This window comes from Sinocyclocheilus rhinocerous, unplaced genomic scaffold (assembly GCF_001515625.1).
Source record: "Sinocyclocheilus rhinocerous isolate Xijiao unplaced genomic scaffold, SAMN03320098_v1.1 scaffold8178, whole genome shotgun sequence".
Taxonomy (NCBI): domain Eukaryota; kingdom Metazoa; phylum Chordata; class Actinopteri; order Cypriniformes; family Cyprinidae; genus Sinocyclocheilus; species Sinocyclocheilus rhinocerous.
The window spans coordinates 141,835-163,372 of NW_015663584.1; the positions used below are offsets into that span (position 1 = coordinate 141,835).

The 21,538-nt window shown below is 35.0% G+C and overlaps 2 protein-coding genes and 1 long non-coding RNA gene across 4 annotated transcripts; 1 reads left to right on the forward strand and 2 right to left on the reverse strand.

Annotated features, from left to right (window-relative positions):
- Positions 1 to 212: 212 nt before the first annotated feature.
- Positions 213 to 11,416, reverse strand: LOC107728974 (upstream stimulatory factor 2). Its single transcript, XM_016539316.1, has 12 exons — positions 11,390 to 11,416; positions 11,030 to 11,285; positions 10,811 to 10,926; positions 10,568 to 10,693; positions 10,222 to 10,290; positions 7,534 to 7,605; positions 7,175 to 7,289; positions 6,397 to 6,484; positions 3,270 to 3,331; positions 2,943 to 3,037; positions 2,689 to 2,817; positions 213 to 1,066 (listed from the first exon to the last, which is right to left on the reverse strand). Exons 1-12 carry the CDS (start codon positions 11,414 to 11,416, stop codon positions 977 to 979), a joined length of 1,245 nt encoding a protein of 414 aa, XP_016394802.1. The 3' UTR covers positions 213 to 976.
- An 814-nt stretch (positions 11,417 to 12,230) lies between these two features.
- On the reverse strand, positions 12,231 to 13,113 carry LOC107728983 (uncharacterized). The gene is made up of 3 exons (XR_001638533.1): positions 13,034 to 13,113; positions 12,642 to 12,702; positions 12,231 to 12,297 (listed from the first exon to the last, which is right to left on the reverse strand). It is a non-coding gene; the product is annotated as an uncharacterized LOC107728983 (long non-coding RNA).
- Positions 13,114 to 14,572: 1,459 nt separating this feature from the next.
- Positions 14,573 to 21,409, forward strand: LOC107728982 (electron transfer flavoprotein subunit beta-like). Of its 2 annotated transcripts, none has more exons than XM_016539325.1 (7): positions 14,573 to 14,669; positions 16,541 to 16,699; positions 17,506 to 17,664; positions 17,768 to 17,830; positions 18,030 to 18,188; positions 19,624 to 19,836; positions 20,895 to 21,409. In XM_016539325.1, exons 1-6 carry the CDS (start codon positions 14,616 to 14,618, stop codon positions 19,792 to 19,794), a joined length of 765 nt encoding a protein of 254 aa, XP_016394811.1. In that variant the 5' UTR covers positions 14,573 to 14,615; the 3' UTR covers positions 19,795 to 19,836; positions 20,895 to 21,409. The 2 variants fall into 2 exon arrangements, with proteins under 2 accessions (XP_016394811.1, XP_016394810.1); XM_016539324.1 differs by lacking the exon at positions 14,573 to 14,669 and adding an exon at positions 15,986 to 16,448.
- The last annotated feature ends 129 nt before the right edge of the window (positions 21,410 to 21,538 follow it).

The window sequence follows — 21,538 nt, forward strand, 5'->3', positions numbered from 1 at the left end:
AATAACAGTTTGGAACAAAACTCTTAAAGCGGTTTATATAAATATGACACAAAAAGTTCAGGCACTTTCAACCAAGTAAACTAAGAACAAAACCATAACTTTTGAGGAACCAAGACAATTTCAGGGCTTTTGGACCTGGCGATTAGGTTAAGGTAACGGAATAAACCTCTAACACACAATAACAAACATTTCTTCAGTCCTGAGATGTCCAGCATTTAGCTCCAAAGCATCCTCGACAGCTTTGTGAACATTTTCTCATTTGCTTCTGAGATGCTTTCCGAACAGTCTTCCGGAGGCGATCCGAGATAAGAAGCTAATAATCCCAGACAGAGCTCATTTTCTTGCATCAGAGCTTTCTTTCAGTGGATTTTCAGTACGTGCAGGTGCTTTTGTTCTGATTTTAACACTAAATCTCACTGGAACCGCTAATGACATTTCATCACGGCTTCATTCATCCCGTAACGACCTTCCGAAACACCACAAAGCGGCAGATTTTCTCCGGGAGAATTTTAAATTAAGGGAAGCATTGAACAAACAACTAATACTTCAAGTAAAGCATGAAGACAAAATTGAAAGCAACAAAGCTGGAAAATTAGGAAAAGCAAAAGGAAAATTTCTGGGGTATATTATAGAGCGGAGAAAACAAACAAAACAAAAAAAACATAATGAAAGCTGTCTAAACTATATTTCACTGTTTAGTTGGAAGTTAGTTAGGAAGAATAAATAGCCCCTTTTAGGATTATGGGCTCCTGGTGTTGGTTCTAATGGAATCTTCTTGACCTTTGACCTCATCTGCAGCAAGTGTGACTATATCAGACTATATCAGACATCTAGCGCTGAAGATGATCCAGTCACTGAGACAGACTCTTGAGCACAAGCCAGCGTGTGTCATTCGGCCCACTTCAGTCGATGTCATTCTCTGAGGGCCTTTTTTCATCTGGATTGGCCAGAATCTCTTTCCCAGAATGCCTGAGGCTCATTGTGCCGAGGCGTCTGTGATCGTGTCAATGCCATGATGGTCCAGCAGTGCTTGCAGAAGGGCATTCTCGCTCTCGAGCTCCTCTAACTGAAAGCAACAACACGGAAAATGATTATTAATTCTGAAAATGTAGAGGCAAATGTTTTAGATGTGCACATTTATGCATTTGCCAGATGCTTTTATCCAACACGACTTACATTGCATTGAAGCTATACATTTTTACAAATATAAAATAAAATAAAATAAAATAAAATAAACATTGTGCCATTTCTAATGCATACTCTACTGCTTGATCTACAGGAAGGAATAAAATAAAGTTAAATTAAATAATATAAATAAAATAATAAAATAAAATAGTATAAAACAAGATCAAATAAATTAGTGTGAAACAAAATAAAAGTAGCATAAAATAAAATAATAATTTAAAAATAAAAATAAATGAGTATAAAATAGTATAAAAACTAAAGTAAAAACTAAAAATAAAATAAAAACAATTAAATTAAATTAAATAGTATAAAATAAAAAAATATTATAAAAAATCAATTCAAATATTATTAATAAAATATTATAAATTACATTAAATTAAATTAAATCACTGGAGATATTACATCCTTGTGGGGGATTTTTTTGCACTCTTTGGTCACCCTCTTTTGGTGCTGTGGGTCAGGCTAATGTGTGAAGATCGTGGGTTTCTAGTAAAGGAGAGATTTGAGTCTGTGAATGAAATTGTGTGTGAAATAGTACTGAATGAATGAGTATGATTATTCAATGAGTGTGTCTATTTGGAGAGTGGGTTTTGTTCATATGATCTCAAATTCAATTATGTATTGAGCAAAAATAAAATAACTTTAACTTAAGATCAAGTTGAAAAGTTAGTAAAACGTTTAATTGTCCCATTCCATTGAAATGCATTAAATAAAATGTAATGCACATCAATAATGCTTATTTTAATGGCTCTTTGATGTCAAAACATGTATATGCATGTTTATTTAGGCCAGACATATATGTAACCAGGGGTTCCTGTTCCATCTCTCTATCCATCATGGGTCTGAAAATGGTTTGAAGACCCTTCATAAAATGTTGAAATATTATCTAAAACCTCTATATAGAAAGTAAAATGTTCAGATTAGATTTCAAGGAGAACAGATAGTATTTCGCTTGCTTTTTTGAAAAAAAAAAAAAAAATTATTAAGAAGGCGTAATCTAACATTATGATGTCAACTATGAGCTCATTAACATATGCCCGCCCACAGTTCAGCCCACTGATGAACAACAATATAACTTCACATGTGAAGAAGTTAACCAATCACAGAAGCTCATTTGTATGTAGTCTTAACGGCAGAGTAGCATAAACAGATTGTTGAATTCTAAGGATCATCAAATGGAAAAAAATAATTGTGGCTGTATTTGGTGAAAAAAAAATTAAGCGGACTTGAGGAATATAGTCCCTAGGAAAGAGATCTTTAAGAAAATGTTGATTCAGCATAAAATAATGAATGTCAGTGCAAAGAATAGGGGATTACATGACAAGGTTAGTGACAAATTGCAACTAAGCTTGCTAAATGTGATGTTAAACGGGTCATATGATGTTGCTAAAAAGAACATTATTTTGTGTATTTGGTGTAATGAAATGTGTTTATGCGGTTTAAGGTTAAAAAAACACATTATTTTCCACATACTGTACATTATTGTTTCTCCTCTATGCATACCTGCTGTCTGAGCAGCTCATTGTCCATCTGCACTCTCTCCACTCCTCTCAAACTCTCCTGCAGCCACTGGTTATGTTGCTTCAGCTCGCCAATGTAATCACACGCCTTTGACAGGATCCCACCTTTACTCTGGAGGAACAAGAAGCGCAATGCATTTAAGAGAGAGATGCAGTTTCAAAGCATCTATTGTAAAAGAACAGGTCAATTCTAAGGTCAGATCTTCATTTAGGTGACAAAAGCATCATGCAGCTCACCCCTCCAATCTTGGTGCCATCTATGCTGCAGTCTGGGATGATTTTTGAGAGCGCCACAATCCAGTTGTTGATTTTGTCTCGCCGTCGCCTTTCAACTGCACATCAACAACAAGAACGATCAGAGGCAAAATCTAGGCCATATTGTTTAAATTGCAATACATGTTCAGTCCATCAACGCTCTACTGGCCTCTACAGGAGGATTTACATCAATGCCTGCTGAGATTCGTTCTTCAGTATCAATATCTTTGGAGTGGACACAGAATTAGTTATACAGGTCCTGATGCTTTGCTTTCATTTACAAAGACTAGATTATGATAATTCACTGACCTTCATTATGTTGTGCTCTTCTCCTCTCGTCTCTAGGAGTGCGCAGCGGACTGTCCATTTTCCTACAGTAATATTGGGGGAAAAAAAGATATAATATGCAATATTTCATATATTTCTTCACTTCAATATCTCAGTGATCTGCAACCTTCAAAACTTAAAAATAAACTACTAAAAAAAAACATTAAATCACAAATAAATAACAAATGCTAAACAAAATAAAATGGAATAAAATATAAAAATCATTATTTGATATATGTCTTAGCTTCAATATCTCAGTGTAGGTATTTTACAAGGCTTGCAATCTTATCTTTACAAAACATAATATATTCAAATCCAAAAAAAACAACAACAAAAACTAAACCAAAAAAAGAAAGAACAAACAAACAAATGAACTAAAGAAAACTAAACAAAGATAAAATAAAATAATAAATAAAAAAAATATATTACAAAAAATACATAAAAACAAATAAAGAACAAATACTAAATAAAATAACATTTAGCTGCCTTTTAGTAAAGTTAATTTTATTAAAGATTACAAATCTATCTCTATAGCTATTATTTAAAATGTACTGCTATGGGAAATAATAATAATAATAATAATTAATTTTTTTCATAATTCAATTCAAGATTCATTTTTGTTTGGGATTGATTAATAAAAGTAGGACGCTTAAGGACGCTTTCGAGGAGCGAGCTCTGGGACTGGAGCTGACACTGGAGCGAGCTCTTGGGGCTAGAGCAGACACTGGAGCGAGCTCTGGGGCTGGAGCCGACACTGGAGCGGACTCCGGGGAAAGGATGAGGGTGGAGAACTGTCTTTTTCTCCTCGTCCTCCTTATTTGGTTAGGGGTGAATGGAGCGGCCGAAGGGCTTAGTCCCAGCTTTGTAAAGTTAAAGCTAGTATTGTGGATTGGCAGATATCTGTGTAAGGTCTCTCTGCCCTTCGCGTCTGATATCAGGGGAGTCGCGGCATCGGCTGTGTTCATTAGGTTATAAATTGCAGTGCTGCAAACAGCTGCCGTCTGCGACGAGGCCCAACTTTAGCCTAGTGACACAACTGTTCTCCGCGTGCACCTTCCCTCAGGTAAGCTTTAATTAAGTCAGGACTCCGCAGGTCTGTCACACCGCAGAGGGGAGAACACACAACACGGGGTAAAGCGTCTGACACTGATCAGTGCTAATGCAAAACAACAAAAAGTGTTTTTGAACTGAAGATGTTTTTTATTTACACTACAGGAGGTCTATTCATCCGTCTCTTCATATTAAAAACACTTTATACAGAGGAAGTGACTTCAGTATGTAAGTGCACAGAAGACTGTACTGTGTTAAACTAAAGAACCACAGTATAAGGTAAAGTGTGGAAATTCTGCGCCACCAGTGGCACGAAATGGAATTGCAACCTATTTTGTCTGAGTGGCCTGAATGGACAGGGGACATAATAATATTGTCTCAAGCAATGGCATGAGCTTGGGATTGGATTATCTGCTAAACAATGGAAAACAAGCATGTTTGAGTGTCTGAAACGTGATTGGAAATGGTCATTATTATATTAGTAGATATTTGTATGTCTTTGATTTTATTCATTCACATACTGTATGTCAGACTATTATTTTAATAATTTGATTAATGCCATGTATTTATTATGTTGCAATTCCTAATGAAGTTACTGGCCGAATATTTACTCAACAAAGTCGATTATTACTCACATTAGGCATTTGTTAAGTGTTCATTTTGTGGCACAGAAATAACACTCTTTACATTTAATAGACAGTTTTGCATTTCTTTAAATTTAGTAAATTTTCAAATAAAAAAAAACAACAACAAAAACTAAACCTCTAAAGAAAGAAAGCAAGAATGAATGAACTAAAGAAAACTAAACAAAGATAAAATAAAATAATAAATAAATAAAATATAACAACATTTAAAAGAATACATGAATAAATACACAAAAACCACAAATAAATAACAAACATCAAATGAAATAAAATAAAATAAGCCACTGTCATTTAAGACTTGGCTGCGATTTAGTAAAGTTAATTTTATTAAAGATTACAAATCTATCTCTAAAGCTATTATTTAAAATGTACTGCTTTGACAAATAATAATAATAATAATAATAATAATAATAAAGTAAATTGTATTGAAAATTACAAGCTCAATCTCGAAAGCTATGATTTAAAATGTAATATTTATATTTAATCTAATATTATATTTTATTTTATTTCAGTGGCTACTAACAGAAATAAAATAAGTTGAAGTATTAAAATTACTAAAACTAAAACTGAAATAAAATTAATTAAAGCTATATAGAAATAAGAACTGAAAATATAAAAATGTAAGTGAATTTAAAATATTAATAAACACTTCAATAGCACATAAACACTAAAACAACACTGGTTCTATGCATCTGAGTGATCGTTATTTTATTCTGAACACAACCCACACTCTCTAACTACAGTGGATCTAATGACCACAAATGAAGGATTTGGAATTCTAATGGAAGAAAGTAAGATTAGGACTCTTGGGCAATTCCTTATGCTGCAGATTTCGCATGAGCTGCAAAAGCTGTATGTGTCCTAAAGAAGGCAATAATCAAACAAGAACGACTGAAACAAACACCTCTGACCCGTGATTCTTCAGCTAGATATTTCTACTGAGCCTATTTTGCAGGATAAGGATGTTGCAACTGCACAAACGCGCGAGCATCACCCATTTTCACCACACTTCTGCTTCTGCGGTGTAAAAACAGCACCTTCAAAAGGAAGCACAACAAACCACGCTCTCCCATGAATTATGACTGAATTTGAGCACATGATCCTGTCAGAATCCAGAATCATGACAAACAGCCCTGTTTTCACATAGATTCGCCGATGTGCTAGTGGGATCCCAAGGTTAAATGGAGAGCAAGGCACACAAAAAACATGCAACAGTGCAACATAAAAGCCTGCAGACAATCACTCCCTGAGTAAATCCCATCACAAGTTCAGAAGACAAACCCCCGACGCTGAATTATTTGACCTATAAATGTATAAATGTAATGAATTTTAAATGAATGTAGTGGGTTTAAAAACAAGTTACGCTTTATTGGACAACACCTGTGGCGTGCTCTAAATGCAGTTTTTGTACTCACACAGTGTACATATGTGTGCATGGAGCTATAGTCTGCTGAGAGGCAGAATGCAGAACATCTGAAGGAGTCATCATCACGTAGAACTGACCTAAATGAGAGAGACGACAGATGTTGTATTGCTCCATACTAAATTCAAATCATATTTACTGCTGCTGCTGAAAATTCAGCATTGCATCACAGGAATAAATTACATGTTAAAAATATATATTCAAATAGAAAAGAGTTATTTTAAATTGTACTAATATTTCACAATTTTACTGTTTTTACTTCTGATCAAATAAATGCAGTATTAAACATAAGAGACTTTTTTCAAAAACTATTTATTATAAAAATCAATTAAAAAAAATACTAATTATTCTAAAAACTATAAAATTATTCTAAAATTATTCTGAAATTTTAATGTAAATTAATAGTGTAATGTGATGTAAATTTCCTACTGTAAATATATTAAAACTTAATTTTTGATTAGTAATATGCATTGCTAAGAACTTCATTTGGACAATTTTAAAGGTGATTTTCTCAATATTTAGATTTTTTTGCACCCTATCAACTACTTTGATAATCAATAAAAAATAAATAAATATTACTAACATCATCAAATGGACTAATAAGCATGAGCTGCATTTGAAGTCATTGTGAAATGCAGATAAACACACGCCTATGAAATTACAAACTGTCTAAGATTAAACTAATGAATGCATTGCTGATGCATTACTCAACCTCTCAATCTATTGAAGCATGTTCCATTTGATTCTATTAACCTCAAACTTATATATACCTGCTGTTTGTGTGAATGTATGGCCAGCTGCTGTCTGTATAGACACGGCCGTCTTCTCTCCAGTATCTTCTCCAGCAGGACCGTCTTCATTACTGAAAGAGTTTTGAATTACTGTCTGGGAGAAAACAGGCGCGAAACATTTTACAACATACGCTTAACATCTGGCTATTTAGTTATAGTTGAGTTTGTGTCATTTTAATTTTCTGCTCTGACATGTCATGTTCTGCTGTGCATTGAATGAGATTCACACTGAACATCACAACATAATGAAGAAGTATAAGCAAATGGGATGTGAAGAAAAAGTGGTGCTGATGCTGGGACCGAGCTGGTTGCCATGGTGACAAGTGTTGATTCCATACCTGTTGGGATCCAGTGAGGTTGGATGTGGAGACCACATTAACTTGCCCTTTGACTTCACCTCTACTCTTCAGTCACTGATCTGAGACTGGAACCACCTGATACGTCACCTGAGGAGGACAAAGACAGAGGCTTTCATTACTAGAGTTGGTTAAAATATTGATTTTTCAGATTAATTGTGATTTTCATGTGAACGACCCAATATGTGATCGTTGAACATTATGTATAGCACCATTTCCAGAACTTTTTTTTAGACACTAGCGATTAAAAGTTTGGAATAATTTAGAATTTTTTATGTTTTTGAAAGAAGTCTCTTCTGCTCACCAAGGCTGCATTTATTTGTTCAAAGATACAGTAAAAACAGTGATATTCTGAAATATTATTACAATTTAAAATAACTATTTTCTATGTGATTATAATTATAAAAAATTTAAAATGTAATTTATTCCTGTGATGAAAAGCTAAAATTTTCAGTATCATTACTCCAGTCTTCAGTGTCACATGATCCTTCAGAAATCATTATAATATGCTGATTTGCTGCTCAATTATTATCAGTTATAATTGGTGCTCAACTATTAATAGTGGTTCTTATTATAATCAATGTTGAAAACAGTTTTTGCTGCTTAATATTTTTGTGGAAACTTTAATGTTTTTTTTTCAGGATTCTTTGATGAATAGAGTTCAATGAACATAATTTATTTGAAATATTTTGTAACATAACATAAATGTTTCTACTGTCAATTTTGATCTATTTAATGTATCCTTGCTGAATAAAAGTATTAATTTCTTTCTTTAAAAAAAAAAAAAGTTACTCCAAAGTTTTGAAAGTTAGTGCAGCACATTTTCAATAAAAATATGAAATAAAAACATGATTTCAACATTGATAATAATCAGAAATGTTTCTTGAGCAGCAAATCAGTATATGAGAATGACTTCTGAAGGATCATGTGGCACTGAAGACTGGAGTAATGATGCTGAAAATTCAGCTTTGATCACAGAAATAAATTACATTTTACAATATATTCAAATAGAAAAAAAAAGAATCAGAAAGAGCTTTATCACCAAGTATGAGTATAAAGTGAAAAAGTGAAGTGACATGTGGCCAAGTATGGTGACCTATACTCGGAATTAGTGCTCTGGCACATATGGGTGTATGTATATATACAGTTGTGCACATAAGTTTACATACCCCTTGAAGAATATGTTAAATGTTCATAATTTTAACAAAATAAGAGGGATCATGAAAATTGCATGTTATTTTTTATTTAGTACTGTCTTGAATAAGCTATTTCACATAACAGATGTTTATATATACTCCACAAGACAAAATAATAACTCAATTAGTAAAAATGACCCCGTTCAAAAGTTTAAATCTTAATACTGTGTGTCATTTCCTGGATGATCCACAACTGTTTTTATGTTTTGTGTTAGTTGTTCATGAGTCCCTTGTTTGTCCTGAACAGTTCAACTGCCCGCTGTTCTTCTGAAAAATCCTCCAGCTCCTGCACATTCTTTGGTATGTGAAATAGCTTATTCAAAACAGTACTAAATAAAAAATAACATGCGATTTTCATGATCCCTCTTCTTTTGTGAAAATTATCGACATTTTGCATATTCATCAAGGGGTATGTAAACTTATGTGCACAACTGTATATATATATATATATATATATATATATATATATAATTTTGTGGTATGTGAAATAGCTTATTCAAAACAGTACTAAATAAAAAATAACATGCGATTTTCATGATCCCTCTTCTTTTGTGAAAATTATCGACATTTTGCATATTCATCAAGGGGTATGTAAACTTATGTGCACAACTGTATATATATATATATATTAAACGGAAATATACAAAATTTGTATGTACAGTTGTGGTATATAGATGGAATAGAATAGAATTTACAAGGAATGGAATAAGATATGGGATAGTATCAAGTAAACAAAAGTGGTATTGCACATCTTTTTATTGAACAGTACGGGAAAACATTTGTGACCCTGGACCACAAAACCAGTCATAAGGGTCAAGTTCTCGAAATTGAGATTTATACATAATCTGAAAGATGAATAAATAAGCTTTCCATTGATTTATGGTTTGTTAGGATAGGACAATATTTGGCCGAGATACAACTATTTGAAAATTAACAGTTCATGAGGTAGATTGCCTGAAACGTTTTTGTGCCTGGCAGTCCTGGTGTTCGGTGCTCTGTAGCACCAGCCAGACGGTAAGAGTTCAAAAAGGAGATGGCTCAGATGTGAGGGATCCAGAGTGATTTTCTCAGCCCTTTTCCTCACTCTGGATATATACAGTTTTTGAAGGGTGGGCAGGGGAGCACCAATAATCCTCTCAGCAGTCCGAACCGTTCTCTGTAGTCTTCTGATGTCTGATTTTGTAGCTGAACCAAACCAGACAGTTACTGAAGTGCATAGGACAGACTCAAGTAGAACTGTGTGAGCAGCTCCTCAGCTGGCGAAGGAAGTACAATCTCTGTTAGGTCTTTTTAACAATGTACTCAATATGATTGTCCCACTTCAGGTCCTGTGAGATCTGAATGACTCTACTGCAGCCACAGTGCTGTCCATGATGGTGAGTGGGGGGAGTGCAGGGGCGTTTCTCCTGAAGTCCACTGTCATCGCCACTGTTTTGAGCGTGTTCAGCTCCAGGTTGTTAAGACTGCACCAGACAGCCAGCTGCTCAACCTCGCTTCTATATGCAGACTCATCACCGTCCTGGATGAGGCCGATGACAGTCGTCTGCGAACGTCAGGAGCTTGACAGAGGGGTCAGTAGATGTGCAGTCGTTGGTGTACAGCGAGAAGAGCAGTGGGGGGAGAACGCAGCCCTGAGGGGCGCCAGTGCTGATGTTTGGCATGAATTTCCCCAGTCTCACTAGCTGTTGCCTATCTGTCAGAATGCTGGTGATCCACTGACAGATAGAGCTAGGGACCGAGAGCTGGGCTAGTTTGGTCTGGAGGAGTGTTGGGATGATGGTGTTGAAAGCTGAACTGAAGTCCACAAACATGATCCTCACATAAGTCCCTGGTATGACCAGATGTTGTAGGATATAATGCAGTCCCATGTTGACTGCATCATCCACAGACTGTAGGGGGTCCAGCGAGGGTCCAGTGATGTCCTTCAGGTGGGCCAACAACAGTCTCTAAAACAACTTCATGACCACAGATGTTAAAGCCGCAGGTCTGTAGTCATTGAGTCCTGTGATTTTGGGTTTCTTTGGGATGGGGATGATGGTTTAGCGTTTGAAGTAGGAAGAGACTTCGCACAGCTCCAGTGAACTGCTGAAGATGGAGGCCAGCAGGTCAGCACAGGCTTTCAGACAGGCTGGTGTAACACCATCTGGGCCTGGTGCTTTCTCTTCTCTTTCCAGAAGACCTGACACACATCTTTTTCAAAGACCTGAAGTGCAGGAGGGGGGTTGCTGGAGGTGTTGATGGCTGTGTAGACAGATGGTCAGAGCGGGTGTGGGGTGTGAGACCTGGAGTTTCAAACCTGCAGAAAAACTCATTCAAGTCTTCAGCAAGTTGTTGATTCTCCTTAGTGCAGGGGGATGGAGTCTTGTAGTTTGTGATGTCTTTCAGTCCTTTCCACACTGAAGCAGGGTCGTTTGCTGAAAACTGGTTTTCCAGCTTTTTAGAGTAGCTCCTCTTATCCACTCTGATCTCCTTTGTCAGTGTGTTCCTGGCCTTATTGTACAAGTTTCTGTCTCCATTCCTGTAGGCATCCTCTTTGGCCTGACGAAGATGTCTGAGTTTCCTAGTTATTTTAAATTGTAATAATATTTCACAACATAAAAAAAATCAGAACTATTCCAAAACTTTGACTAGTGATGTACTACTTTCCAGATCTTTATAGGTTTTCCCATGACTTTTCTTAAACTGTAAAGGTTTAATAATACAACAGAATATCAATCACATTCAGCCCGAACATCCAAACAGCATGTGGTCATGACACTTTAGCTGAAATTTGTGAATAATGTGATGCGATTAAGGTATCGCAAGACCCCTACAGGAAAGTAATCATAAAAACAAGAGCTTCTGCTATTTTTTGCAGCCACAGAGCCTGATGTGTAGAGAAAACAGCCATAATTCCCTATAAAGTGTTCATGGGAAATTTCTAGCGTCTCCTGACTGAATTCTCCATTCATCCATCATTCCTGCGGTGCATGATCTAATTTAAAGGTCTAGAATGACACAGTTGTTCACTGACAGAATACGTATTTGTAAATGCCCCTGAACAGCACCCCCGCTCCAATCATCTGCCATGTGACGCGCCGCCTGACTGACATGTGACACAGGCCCAGTGCCAATCCCAGCCAAAGATTAGAATCACATGACTGCTAATGGGTGAAACTCAAGAAAACATTTCCCAGTCATATCTCACCGCCCAAAATAAAATAGATATGCATAAAGAAATAAATCCTACGTTTAAGAGCATTATTATTGTTTATTTATTTATTTTTATTTATTTAGATATTTTTTCATTTTATATAGAGGGGATTTTGTGGTAAGAGTAGACAGTTTCTTGACCGAAATGAGAAATAAACTGTCAGACAAACAGAGATTCAAAGTCTTTGACAAAGACATTGGTTCAATCTTTCTTTCAAAAAGCTTGACTCTAATAAAGGATTTGTCTTTGATGACACTAAAAGGAAACTCATCTCTCCACCAGTATTTTTTGTGTGAAACTGATAGTGAATGCTGCCATCCACATAAGCTAAAGGATGAGGAACACTGGCTGCTGCGCCTGCATCAAGAAAATGATTCAGCGGATGGGTAGTTTCCATATGTGTTCATTTAAAAAAAAATCAAAAATTAAGGTTATATTATTCATGAGTAATAGTCCAAAGGTCTCTCAATTAATATGATGTATAATGTACAGCATATAGCATGCCATGCATAATAAAGAATTAGCAAAAACAAACAAAGAAAAGTTTAAAATAAGTTACATTTCATGTCACCTACACTATAAAGCAAATATCTTGGGAATAAAGTAAAATATCAGGAAAAGAGAAAACTGTAACAAATAAAGCGTGCATCATGGAGAAAAAAAAAGCATGTGTGATGAATACGACTTAATGACAGACATACCTTCAGCTATTTGTACAACTTCTTTTCTCTATATTTGTGACTGCAGATAAACTTCTTGTTCCTGTGACACATAAAAGCACAATATAATTATTGAATTACATTCAAAACTTTTTTTTTAAAAATCACTTTGTTTAACTTCACAGCAGATGTTGGTCTCTAAAATATACCAAATGTTTTAGAGGACCAGTAAAAGTTTGGTATGCATTCCCAATTGCAGAAGATACACAATGTATCCACAATCAAATTGCATTATTAATATTAAATTGAATAAATCTGTGCCTTCACAAACTTACAGTGCATGAAATTTCCTGCATGCATGACACACTTCCCTTGACTTTCTGCAGTAATGTGCATCGCACGAGCCCTGAGCTGCTGGAAGTGTAATGCATTACCTGACTGAAGTGTGTGAGTTGAACTCCAGCAGATCCATCAGTGCTCTGGCTTGCTCAAGGCTGATCACGGGAACAAACACTCCAGTCATGTGACACATCTTCTTCATGTGGTTTAATGGTAAACCAGCTCATGCTGCATTACTGCCACCAGCTGAACTGGAGTATGGAAATATAAACATTGTATTTAACCCTTTATGGTACGGAGTTGCCATATGGCAAGAATTAATTTCTACTAATTTCCTTGTTATTCTGAAAAAAATACAATATATTGCACTATGGTAATTAAAATGGCAGGCCTTAAGGTAGACTATGAAGTGCTGTTTTTAAGTCACATGACATTTGAATGTCTGTCCAAAACTCTTTTTCCCACTGTCACCCTCACAGAAGACACCTGTTAAAGTGCTCCAAAATTGCTCTATTAACCTCTTTTCTAAACATCTCTTCTCAATGGGGATTTTTTTTGCAGCATCTTTGTTAAGTAAATTAGATATTTTTATTCACAATTTCACTTTGTCTAACATAGTTTTACAGTAAATTGAGAAAATATCAATGTTTCCGTATGGCCATGCTGTACCACAGTGATGTATTTCCCCATTGGGATTTTTTTATTGATAGTAGCATCAATGATACGATTGCAGTTATTTATTTATTTGAAGTGTTTACTTGTATTTATGTATAAAATACAAAATTATTTCTTCTTTTCAGAAACTGAATACAGCAATATTTTGCGAGAGTGAAGATGAGTTATAACATAATGCATACCATATTATCAAAAATAATACATATTATTATATTATATATTATATATTATTACATATTAATAAATATTATATAAATATTGTATTCTGGAAAAGAAAAATAATTCTTTAAATCGCTTTGGAATTAACATTTGTGCTTTATTTTATCTTGCTATCTATCCATCTATCTATGAAATCACACTTTTTAGGGCTAAAGAAAAATAATCTTCTGATAATATGATATTTCAAAGGATTTATCTTACAGTAAATACAATACGCAGATGCACATTTTTGCCACAAAATTTGGAGCAACTTTAAGAAATCGACACTGTGTAAAATGTTTTATTACACAAGATTTCTAACTCCTTATTTTACATAGAAAATAACTTAAGTCATCTGGGTACTTTTGACTGGAGTTTTTTATTGTGACCAGCAGATGTCCTTAATCTGCTGTTCCGAGCGCTTCAGTGAATCATTTTGCGATTATATTTGGTTAAGTCCCAGCAACGTGATTTCTCTCATCACTTGTTGTAATAATTTCATTTATTGTAGTGAGGTCTAGATCTGCTGTCGGCCCCGCGTTTAGTAACAACAGTCCCACGACCTTTAACCTACTTATAAAGGAACGATCCGTTTCAGTCGCAGCGCTGGAGTGCAGGAACACTCGGAGTACCTGATTGGCCACTGCTCAGCTTTTGATTGACAGCTCTCTGATCTGAGCAATTCTATTGGCTCACAGAATGGGCGTGCTTTAAAGCCCGCCTCAAATGGTGTCACACAAAAGCCGCACCGGCTGGATCCTCCTGCTGAAGTTCACTCTGTCGGACAGAGGAGGAAGAGTCACGATGAGCGCCCGAGTTCTGGTCGGAGTTAAACGGGTCATTGACTATGCTGTCAAGGTATACAACAGACAATCTTTCAGGAAACACACACAAATGCTTTTAATTATGAATAAACTCGGAGTTGCCCTATTTTCGATGGTAAAGAGCTGACATTAGGCCAGCTGTTCTGTTGAATGAGGTTCGACATGAGAACTGGGTTGTTTGTTTGGTGAAGGTCAGTGTTGTTGTTATTGGCGTTTTAATTCATATCTGATGAATTCAAGCAAAACTCCTTACAATTATGGCCGTGCCTTATTAATAATGAGCTGTATTCTGCTTCACCTGTTCATCTGTAACTACAAACATGCATATGAATACAGCTGAAAATATCATATTAAAATATTGTCATTGCAGGAATTCCTAAAGTAGGGTGTTATTGATTGTTTTCACATCTAGTTAGCTTTTTATATTAAAGTTTACATTATTAATATTCCATGGCAACACCTTATGGGTCAACATTAATGGACATTTTTCATTTTCCAGTCTGTTGTTTATAAATGTAATTGCATATAGGCAATTATATATATATATATATATGTGTGTGTGTGTGTGTTCATATATTATTTAGTATGTGTGAAATAGCTTTTTGTCATTTATTAGACATATTAAAGTGATGGGAAGCACCATTTAACAAATTGTCATGTTTGAGATGGGTTGATTTTTAAAATCATTTAATAAAAATAAAAAAAAATAATAAAAAATTGGTAACACTTTACAATAAGGTTCCATTAGTTAATGTATTAACTAACATGAACAAACGATGAACAATACATTTATTACAGTATTTATTAAACATTGTTAATGTTAGTTGATAAAAATACAGTTGTTCATTGCTAGTTCATGTTAATACACTGTGCATTAACTAATGTTGATTTTAATAATGCATTAGTAAATGTTGAAATTTATATTAACTTAGATTAATAAATGCTGTAGAAGTAGTGTTCATTCTTAGTTCATGCTAACTAAAGTAGTTAACTAATGAAGCCTTATTGTAAAGTGTTACTAAAAAATTAAATGTGTGTATTATATATATATATATATAGATAGATTGATGTGCATATTACGTATATATTTTGATTAATGTAGTATGCAGATTGTGAACATTATTTCACATTATTTTATAAAACTGCCTTTTATGTGAAGTCAAAATCTTATATGACAAAAATAATTGCAAATACTAATTAAATGAACATATGTACTATTCTAAGTTGCAGTTAAAAGTGTTTTAAAGCATTGTATGATGAACATGCGATCTAAATGCTCATTTGCTGGTTTGGTCTTTAATCTTTGGTCTTGTGCTCTTCTGTTTTGGCCATTACCAAGTAATCCGATAACAAATGAGTTACTACGTTGTAATTTATTAATCGTTAGGTCATATTGATCAGTCTGATTGTCAATAATACAGTGTCAAATATCCCAAATCTGTGTCATTATGATCTTTTCAAAGCAGTTTATTCCAATGATCTGGGTATGTTTATTGTGTATATGAGCTGTGTTTTTGTGAAACCTCTGATCTGGTTCAAAGTAACCCTTATATAGGGATATTGATCCGGGAATGTGTGGCCTCAGTAGTACTGCTAATATCAGCTGTTGGGTTACAGACAGATCAGTCTGGGTTATGAAATGATTTCCTCCGTGCCACCCTTGGCATAGTACATGCACAGGTCATCTGAGGTTAAACATGTCGCCTCTTACTTAAATACGAGAGGCTGTGAATGTTTTGGGCAGCCTTGTGAAAGTCACTGTCCAGTCCTAACTGACCGTACAATACATGTACAGCTGAAAACATTTATTAAAGTAAAAGTTCAGTTACGAATGAAAAGTCATATGATGGCAGTGTGTACGTTCTTTAAGTTTCAGCACCGTTTCTGTGTCTCTGTCCACCTCAGATCCGAGTCAAGCCTGACCGCACTGGAGTGGTTACAGACGGCGTCAAGCATTCGATGAACCCCTTCTGTGAGATTGCGGTGGAGGAGGCCATCAAACTCAAGGAGAAGAAGCTTGTTAAGGAGGTTGTGGCTGTCAGCTGTGGTCCTCAGCAGGTTCAGGTCAGAAATACTCAAGCTTGCTGATGTTTCTCCTTGGTGATAGACACTAAATGTAACTTTTATTGGTGAGGGACACTGTCTAAAGTTATTGTCCGTGATGGAAAAGTTGCCAAAACTGAGGGAAATTATTAGTTATAAAAAAATTCACAGTGACTGTCTAGGAAATATCCCATTCATATATTTATACGAAAAATTCAAAATCTTTAATTAATAATAAAAAATAATTTAAAAACAACTAGATACTTCATTACTTAGATATGTAAATGCTGTTCTTCTATTCATCAAAGAATCCTGAAAAAAATGTATTACGGTTTCCGCAAAAATAAAAACATTTAAAATAATAAATGTTTCTTGAGCAGCAAATCAGCATATTAGAATGATTTCTGAAGATCATGTGACACTGTAGACTGGAGTAATGATGCTGAAAATTCAGCTTTGATCACAGAAATAAATTACATTTCACAATATATTCAAATAGAAAATAATTATTTTAAATTGTAATAATATTTTACAATATTACAGTTTTACCATATTTTTGATCAAATAAATGCAGCCTTGGTGAGACTTCTCTCAAAAATATTTTAAAAATGTACTGACCCCAAACTTTTGAAATAAATTACATATATTTATGAATATAAATAATTTTCTAAAACAGGACATCTCCAACTTGACTATTGTGATGTCATGTAAAAACAGCTAAAATTGCAGCTTTTTCAACAGTTTCATGTCTTTATGTTCATTTACCGTGTGAGGAAATATTATTAAATCATTAATCAGCATCCTTAACAGTAATATCTGTGTTGTAGGAGACGATTCGGACGGCTCTGGCCATGGGTGCGGACCGTGGCATACACGTGGAAGTGTCCGGAAAGGACTACGAGACGCTTGGTCCCCTGCAGGTCTCCAAGATTTTCGCTGCTCTCGCTAAGAAAGAGCAAGCCGATCTGATCATTTTGGGTAAACAGGTAGCTGACGGTTAATTATTGCACCTTAACAATTACTGCATTAACAAATTACTGAATATAAATCAATGGCTTTCATGATATCTTGGTAATATTTCTCATCTAGGCCATAGATGATGACTGCAATCAAACTGGACAGATGACAGCAGCGTTGTTGGACTGGCCGCAGGTGAGACATCTTGTTCCATCTGTATATTTAGTGATGTTTGATAAGAAAAGCATCACTATTAATATGGATTTGAGCACCTTAGCATTTTCTTCAGAAGATGTTTTCGCTGCCTGTTATGCCACTTTTTTTCTGGACTGAGTTGGGGATAGTGACTCCCAAATAAAACTATTAATGGATTATCATTCTATCATTTTTTTAGGGAACCTTTGCATCTGAGATGACCTTAGAAGCAGACAAGCTGAAGGTGGTGAGAGAAGTTGATGGTGGATTGGAGACCATTAAGATCAAATTGCCAGCCGTGGTGACCGCTGACCTCCGTCTCAACACTCCCAGATACGCCACACTGCCCAACATCATGGTACAGTAATGCCACACTGCACTGCACAACACCAATGACTACAGCACATTTTTTGCACTAGCGACTTCAAGGTCATGAGTTAGATTCCCATGGAATGCCTGAACTGATCAAATGGATAGCTTTAATGCAATACAAGTCGCTTTGGATAATGCATATATGTAAATATATTCACTACCAAAAGTTTTTTCTTAATGTTTTCAAAAGAAGTATATATATTTATTTGACCACAAATACAGTAAATACAGAAATATTCTAGAATATTATTACAAGTTAAAAGAACTGTTTTCTATGTGAATATATTGTAAAATGTAATTTATTCTTGTGATCAGAGCTGAATTTTCAGCATCATTACTACATGATCCTTCAGAAATCATTCTAATATGCTGATTTGCTGCTCAAGAAACGATGATTATCAATATCAGTTTTTGCTTCATATTTTTGAGAAACTGTGAAACACTACCATTCAAATGTTTGTGGTAAGATCTTTTCTTAACTAAATACTTTTATTATTCAGCAAGGATACATTAAATTGATCAAAAGTGCCGGTGAAGACGTTTATAATGTTAAAAAAAAAATTCTAATTCAAATAAATGCTGCTGAACTTTCTATTCATCAAAGAATCCTGTAAAAAAAAAAAAAAAAAAAAATGTCACGGTTTCCACAAAGGGATTAAGCAACTGTTTTCAACATTGATAATGAAAAGAACTAACATTAATAATTGAGCACCATTAACAATAAAAATCAAGCATAATCAGCATATTAGAATGATTTCTGAAGGATCGTGTGACACTGAAGACTGGAGTAATGATGCTGAAAATTCAGCTTTGATCACAGGAATAAATTACATTTGGAATTAGAATAATATTTGAAAATTTTGCTGTATCTTTGATCAAATAAATGCAGCCTTTGTGAGCAGAGGAGAAAATTAAAAAAAGGTAATTATTTAAACCTTTAACCGCTAGTTTATGTAAATCTGTCAATGACAGGTGTGGTTAGATCCTCATGGACTATAAGATGTTTTAGTTGTTCAGTGGTTGATTTTATTGATTTTTACTCTCTTGTGAAGTAGATTCACTATTTAATGAAAGCATTATTTAATGTTCTGATGAGAATTAGCGTTTTTGATCCACAGGTTCCCTTTGGGATTTTTTAGATTGGTTTTTAGAAAACCACTTTTTGATTTCAGTAAATTATAGCGTGTTGTTAACATTACTTGAAGAGATGTTCACCTCGTTTGTGAATTTACAAACCACTACAAAACACAAGCTACATACTGTAGCACTACAGCAGAACGACAGGAGAAGGTGGAAAAAGGGCATGTGATACTAAACTACAACTGCTTTTCCATGAAAGAAACCTTTTATTTGACAGCAGGAAAGAAAAAGAGAAGCATTGGTGGTTTTTTTTGTTTTTGTTTTTTTTTGTGCCTCCTTAGAAAGCAAAGAAAAAGAAGATTGCGAATGTGAAGCCTGCAGATCTGGGAGTGGATGTGTGCTCACGGTTGGAGGTGCTGAAGGTGGATGAACCTCCTCAGAGACAAGCTGGAGTCAAAGTGGAGACGGTCGATGATCTGGTGGGAAAACTGAAAGAAGCTGGAAGAGTATAGAGGAAGCAGATGCAGGAGGGGCGGTGCAGACTAACCCTGAAGGTAAGAATATTAAAGGCACAATATGTAATTTTCGCCGCTAGAAGGCGCGTATTCAAAATAAACAAAGAGGCAAAGGCGTAGTTTGATGACGGCGTGACTGAGTGTGGAATCATGGGAGTTGTCGTCTTCATCCCCACAGCCGATGCAATCCGATGAACAATCGTACATATTGTGCCTTTAAATGCGCTTTAATAACATTTCTCAAAAATGATTTGCACAAATAAATTAAATGAAAGAAAACATGAGTCCTAGAAAAAGATATTTCTGTCAGGACCACTATCGTCAAAGATGATTGACAATTAGCATACAGTTTGGATTGACAATTAGCATACAGTTTGGATTCAGCCTAGCATGGATGAGAGCAGGGAGAGCAGCGATAACCCCCATTGAACAAGCAGAAAGTCGCCCCCTTTTGGTTTAATTAAAAGTAAAATGAATAAAAATGTCACGTAGCTCTAATTCTTAATAATATTAAGAATTAGAACTACACGACAAAGCAAATATGATGCAGGATGGTGTATATAAAACTGTCCTGCATCATATTTGCTGAATGAATTCCAATGCATGTTTCTTACAGATTTTTTTTTTTTTGCATTCGTTAACCATTTGTAAGGTGAAGAAGTCTTGTATTCTCCTGCCAAACTGCCACAAAGACATGATTCCTGTCTTCATCTGAGATAACTTACCAGTTTGTTCAATGCTCAGCTCATTTTCACATCTATGAATGATTCTGAAGACATTATTTTATGCCTAGTCCTGATTTCCACTTTTTCCAGTCCTTTGCAGATTGTAAGTTAAATGATACATTTTTAATACTACTTTGTCATTAAAATGTAACAATTTATTTTGTTATTTTGGTAAGTGCATTAAAGCTGATACATGTGTATATACGTTGAAAATATACTTTTGTGAAAAAAAAAAAAACTATATGTGATGGAAAGTTTCATTGATATTTTTGAACTCAGCATCATCAAATTAGGTGTTTTTTTTACTGTTTAAGATGCAGGCTGTGTGTAATTCACATATTCTTCTGTCTTGCTTTGTTTTTTTTTCTCTAGGCCTTTCATCACTGGTGATGGAGCAAACTTTGAGGCCAGTAAAGTCTGGTTCGGCCCTGTCACAAGTCCAGACCAGACCCATGTAGTTCATGTAGTACCTGCTCCTGTGTGTTTCTGACTCTTTTATGTTCATGTGGATGCTGAGAGACACTTATCCATCAACACCCGTCCATCCCAGCGAGGCCTCGCCAGTTTTTCAATGCATTTTAAGACAAAGTACATCAATATTGTAGGGAACACTTTTGAATGCACTAATAAGCCAATAAGTTTGTTTCATTGATACATTCACTCAAAATCAGAACAGACCTTTTCTGTGCTTCCTGTCAATTATTGTGTAATTAAAAACGTGTTATCAGTGTACTTCAGTTATGTTGTTTAAAGACGATCATCATTTTTAATAGGACAGTGTCTCACAGCATAACGAGAGAGTAAAGCACATTACCACAAGCGCCTCTGAATGAGTTCTGATTGTACAGTATCATTTGATGACAATAAAAAGTTGTCTTTTTCATATGCATATTATTGTTTTTTTGTAGCCTCATTCATATTTTTGGGGGGTTGATCTGTGCAATGGGATTTTTTTTTTTTTTTTATTTTTATTTTGCTTTTTCCACTCTTATCTCTCCCCCTTTTCTCTCTCACTT